A 6,157-nucleotide genomic window follows, 5' to 3' on the forward strand; every position below is an offset into this window, starting at 1 on the left:
TCTCTGTACTTGATTTTTAATTCGATTGATGAATGCTACAGTTTTTCCTTTTTCTCTCTTCGCTTTCTCTCTTTTGCCACACTATAATTCTATGACTTCTGAATAGATCGATATTTCCTTAAGTCAGATATGTTTCTAAAGAAGGTTTAGAGTAATTAGATCATGAAAAAAAATGTTTTTATCTCGACATTAAACCTGTATATATAGAACTTATGACAATCAAACTTATTAATTGACCATTAATAACCATTAATATATCTATTAACGGTCTATCAATTAATGTTATCTCATTAATTAGCTTTTAAAATCCGTGTACTGTTAGGAGTTTAAGGATAATTTTGTTTGTCTTGTTGTTTGATCTTATAAGTTTAAGAGTTCATCTTTTTATAAGAAGTGGTAGAGTATGTAGCAAAAATATGCTGGTTAGGTAAGACTTAATACTTAAGCAATATTTGAGTCACCTCTTTTGTATGGGGATAATTTTGTGAAAACCTTTCAAGTCTTGTCACTTTAGGAAAAATCATTGAAAACTTAAAAAATGTCTAGACGTCAATCTCACCATAGAATGAGTGATTCTAAGAAATCCAATTTTGAAACAAATTTCTAAAAAACTCATACAGTCAATCTATAGTGACAAGAAGAAGGGCATCCAATTAAGGAAAAGAGAAAATATTGAAACAAATGTTTGCATGAAATGATTATTGTATGAAATAATTAGACAACATGAAAAATTTACAAATTTATACTTATTAATTCAATTTTTATGCAAAAACAAATTTGATTCATTGTGAAACTATTAAAAATTTTGTTAAGAAGATTTTGTGATATTTTTGTGTGAATAAAATCTCATGTTTAATTAATTATAAAAATTTAAAGTTATTTTTTAAAATTAAGTAAATTAATGAATCAATCTGTTTAATTCAACAATCAATGATAGATCATACTAAATTCAATTTTTTTTTTACTTACCAATAAATAAATTAGATTGAATTAACTATACGAATAAAGTGGAGTTACTCGTTTTGAGACGTTAATATTTTGTTTGCAAATATACCCATTCCTGCGAGCTACTAAGATTCCTTTTAAAATTTAGTTTAATAAGTTAATAGATTATCTCTATCAGCCAACAGTTACACGTGAAAGCGACTGTAATATATGGGTTCCTTGCTTTCCCGACGCAGCCATAATCGGCCAACAAAATTTATTTAAGACAATTCTTTACGGGGAATTGCTCTGCCAAACTCATTTTTTTAGTGTTCAAGATTTTTCTTTTTATGTATGTGGAAAATTCTTGCTAAAATAAATAAAATCAACTTTTTTTATATCAAATAAAAAATATATTCTAAACTACTTGGAATAAAACCATCTTATATATAATTCTTTCTCACTTTACAATATTTCTAAAAAATTCTTGAAATAAAATTTAAATTTGATGACTTATAGTAAATTTATATAGTAAAAGGAAACATATTCAATTGGAAGAATGTTATGAAATGTGAAAAACATTTTTAAAAAAATATTTATTTAAAATTTTTTCAAATTATTAGCTCGCATTTATTTCCTCTCTTATATATTTTCTCTCTTTAGAAATTAATATATGTCAATATATGGTAAAAAGATTCACTAGATAACGTAAGATTAAGTTGAATATATTAAAAAAAAATTAAACATAATATATACGAGGTGCGGGAAGGTTAAATTTAATGATCTAGCACTTGTTAGGTGTTAGAATCCTACAAAGAAGTTTTAAACAACTGATATACGTGTCTTTGTTGTTGCATGCATGCACACATGCATTCATATTCCCTAATGATCGGCGACAACTTAAACAGAGAAAATTAAGTAATAACTTAACGTGAAGAGTGATGACAAAGCTTCAGCATGCAGCTCGAGTCTCGTAAAATCAATTTTTTAATCATCATAAATCTTGTTCAAGAGAAGACAGTAATGCCTATAAATTGCGACATGCATCGAAGAGACTATAACACATCAAAAAACTCATAAGAAAAAATCTGCAAAACTAAAGAATGGCTTATGCTAGACTTGCTCCTTTGGCTCTCTTCTTGTTTGCCACTTTCAGTACGTAGCATTCCATTCTTATTAACATTTTTTCATCATTTCTTGTTATATATGTTTCAGAACTACACAAAATTATATATCGTGTTCGTTTGTTCTGACTTTGAAATATTATTGTTAGTAATATTTCCGATGAAGAAGATAGAAGCAGCAGACTGTTCAGGTGCTTGTTCACCGTTTGAGATGCCACCGTGCCGGTCACGTGATTGTCGCTGTATCCCTATTGGACTATTTGTTGGTTTCTGCATTAATCCAACTGGACTTTCATCTGTGGCGAAGATGATAGACGAACATTCGAACCTATGCAAATCTGATGATGAATGCATGCAGAAAGGAAGTGGCAACTTCTGTGCTCGTTATCCCAATAACTACATCGATTATGGTTGGTGCTTTGACTCTGATTCTGAAGCTCTTAAAGGTTTCTTGGCCATGCCTGCAGCAATCACCAAGTAATACGTGTATGCCTGTGAAAAAAGTGGTCATGCATGCATTATGCATCTTCTACTACTTTATTAAATAAAGGCTTATGATGCCTCTACTGCTATAAATAAAACGACTGTTCACCAACTCGTATATTGGTTACTTTAGATTCCTGCCACATGAGTTAATAAACAAGAGCGTTATTCTGAGTAATTTCTTTTGTTGGAAATACGTAAGAAAAAAAGAGATATAGTTACATCAAGAAAAGGAAAATTGGTTTATTGGTGCATCAGTTTGTTAACCTAATACAACTAGTCGGTTGCTTAAAATAGCACTGAACCTTAGCAGATGACGAAAAATTTGCTTAAAATAGCACTGAACCTTAGCAGATGACGAAAAAATTTAACAGAATAAAGAGAATCTAAACGTTGGCTTCTAACAAAGACAGTTAAATTATAAGCGTAAGCATGTTTTAACATGGTAACTCTAAAAATTATTGTTAACTAACACTCATAATTATGCGTGCCTGTATACAGAGGGTTTTGTCCGGTTGAAAACAAGTGCATGCATTGTTAGTGGAGGATTTATTAGTATTTTAAAAGTTCACTTACTTTTGAATAAGTCAAGCGTAAATATAGGAGTTATACGCCTTATGCGCCGTACCAGTTTTATTTTGCAGTTTTTGTTTATGCTATGTAAGGCTATAAAGTAGCCAAACTTGAGCACTTCTGCATTTTCATCTCTGCATACCAACATTCTTTTGCATTTTTATCTTTGCGTACCAACATTATGGTATCAGAGCTCCATCCGGGGCCTGATCCAAACATAGAAGTAGCAGTCTTCTAACCATCATACCCAATGGCATCAGAAAATTCATTTGTCCAGCTTGCTATATCCAAATTTGATGATCATTATGACCACTGGGCTATGCTTATGGAGAACTTCTTAAGATCTAAGGTTACTGGGAGTTGGTGCAGCATGGCATCCCAGAATCTGCAAAAGACACACCCCCCAAGCCCCAAGCTATGACAATAGCGTAGGGGTTTTAATGCGAACATAACCGTTATAACAATTCAACCAAAAGATAGCTTTTTTCAGCCCTACGATGGAAAATTACGAAGGGTTCAGATTAACTGGTGAATTTGTCAGAAGAGACGTGAACAGTCACGAAATCGCCACCGTTAGATTTAAAGGGAATACATGGTCTGGATTCAATCATGAAACCGTTTATTACGGCTATAAAAAGGGGAGAGGGACCACTGTCATTTTTACTTTTTACAACTCCTCCATAGGTTAATCCTGATCGACTTACTGCTACTACCGATCAATTTAGTAACCAAGGTACTGATCGTAGGGTTTCTTCGTCATTGAAGTCATCGACCAGTAGTTCCAGCGACTCCAGTAGTTCGTCCGGTCACTTTTATGTAGAATTTAATATCTATGTCTCCCGAACATGGACGTCCATCGTAGCGCCTCCCAAGGTAGAAGGGTATGAGTGGGCTCCCCATGAAGTACAAAATTACCTTCCTTATTACATTCGTAGAACGACCCTAAGACATTTGCTTGAAAAAATGTATATTTTAGCTGACCTTAGAGAAGTTGACGATTATACATTAGTAGTATGCCGTTAGAATGAAAGGGCCTGTCACGGTCGGGAGGGATACGGTTTAGATTTCTTCTATGTGTATGTCCCCTTCTTCAAAGATCTAGGTGTAAGACTCCCTTTTACTGAGTTTCAAATGGGCGTTTTAAAAAGATTAAACATATGTCCTGCCCAGCTTCACCCAAACGGGTAGGCTTGTATGCAAGCCTTCCAAGTGTTATGCACTGGCCTGCAATTTGATCCCACTCCTGGGTCATTTCTTTATTTCTTCCGCGTTTTCCCGAACCCTAGTAGGTCGTGGGTATCCCTTATCCCAGTCAAAGATAAACAGTTATTCACTTCTTTTAATTCATCATATAAGGATTTCAAAGCGAACTATTGTAAGATAGCTATTCGAGAACCTGGTCGGCCAAAATATTTTTTGAATGATGGTCAACCAAAATTTTCTCTGTATTGGACCGCAAGACTTCATCCCGCATGCTGATAAAACTCCTTGGCACCGATGCCTTGCAAGATAGAGTATTAGGTATGTTTTACTTCCAATCTTCTTCCCATAATCAATCATTATTAACCTGTCTAAATTCATTCTTTGTTTTCAGAACTATTTGAAGGAATGGAACAACACGTTGCATTTGCTCGACTGATGGCTCAGAAGAAACTGAAAAAGGTTGCTGAAAGTTCCTCCTCCCCTGCCTCACCAGCAAAAGCCGCTCCAACAGTCAATCCAGCTTTAAAGATTTCTGATACCTTAGAAGCTGTTGCTGAGACAAAGGTTACCAAATCTAATGCTACTAAGTCCAAGCCGAAGCGGAAAGCGGAAAAGACGCCTTCTCCCCCTAAGAAACAGAAAATGAGCACACCGTTATTGACCGGTCCACTTGACCCGAACGTGCATGTGTCGGATCGATTGCAATTTAACCTCACACCTGACGAGAGGAAACCGTTCAAGGTAATGACGCCAAGCGAATCACTTAATATGGCGTATGAGTTGATAGCTCGAGCCAGTATTTGCTTGAATTACTCCGCTGGGACCACCAAACCACTACTGGTGAATGAGCTGGAGGTAGCCGTAAAGGAGTTAGAGGAATTTAAGAAAAAGAACATTTCGCTGACTTTACGTATTGAAGAAATGACAAAGGCAGCTGAAGATGATCGGGTGAAAGCAACCAGTCAACTGAATGAATCACAGAAAGAGGTTGCCACCCTTAAAACTTCTGTTGAAACCTTGAAACAAAACCTTGAACAACTTAACGCCAAAAACAAAAGTTTGACGAAGGAGCGTGATGACTTGGTCACCGAGCGGGACAATTTGCTTGTTGAAAATGCTCGATTAGGAGATCAAGTATGCTTGGAGAGGGAACTGGGGTTTGAGCAGGGGATTGCCCAATGTCATTATTTTTTCAACACACCCTTAACCGATCCAAGCTTTGATATCATGAAAGTAATTGTTGATGGTAAGCTGGTTGACCTTGGCAGCCAACTCACTTCTAATGCTGAGAATATGGATGTCGTTCCTCTATCGGGAAAGGAAAATCTCGAGGTGGCTGATGATCGGGTACCTTCCTCCACTGATCCTGCGCGCAAGTCTACCGATCCTGCTATAGAGAATTGAAGAATAGTCTCAATTATTGTTAGCTATATACTGTTGTTAGTATCGTTTTGAACAATTATAACTATATGGATTACTTATGTTATGTTTTGTATGAACTATGTTTACGTTCTATTGGTAATGTTTCATTGTTTACGCCGATTAAGATGATAACCACCTTATTCCCCATGAAACTAAATGAGCAAAGTGGTTGTTCTAATTTATCTATCCTCCTTATGCGTCAAATAAAGAATGGAAAGTACCTTGCAACCGTTCCTCTCGATTTGGATAAGAAACATTAGAACGATCTTCCTTATTCCCCAAAAATGGAAAGCATTACCGCTCCCGATCGAATTAAATATCTTAACCTCCTTATTCCCCTGTAAAAATTTACATCACCTTATTCACCAATAAGATTAGAGATATAACAAAGTCAACAATTAACTCAAAAATCACTTCAAATAAATCAC

At 35.1% G+C, this 6,157-nt stretch overlaps 1 protein-coding gene across 1 annotated transcript; it reads left to right on the forward strand.

The window, feature by feature from the left end:
- Positions 1 to 1,988: 1,988 nt before the first annotated feature.
- LOC106780795 (albumin-1) lies at positions 1,989 to 2,709 on the forward strand. The gene is made up of 2 exons (XM_014669099.2): positions 1,989 to 2,079; positions 2,198 to 2,709. The coding sequence occupies exons 1-2, from the start codon at positions 2,028 to 2,030 to the stop codon at positions 2,527 to 2,529; spliced, it is 384 nt and encodes a 127-aa protein (XP_014524585.1). The 5' UTR covers positions 1,989 to 2,027; the 3' UTR covers positions 2,530 to 2,709.
- Positions 2,710 to 6,157: the final 3,448 nt, after the last annotated feature.

Source organism: Vigna radiata, unplaced genomic scaffold, assembly GCF_000741045.1.
Source record: "Vigna radiata var. radiata cultivar VC1973A unplaced genomic scaffold, Vradiata_ver6 scaffold_206, whole genome shotgun sequence".
Taxonomy (NCBI): Eukaryota; Viridiplantae; Streptophyta; class Magnoliopsida; order Fabales; family Fabaceae; genus Vigna; species Vigna radiata.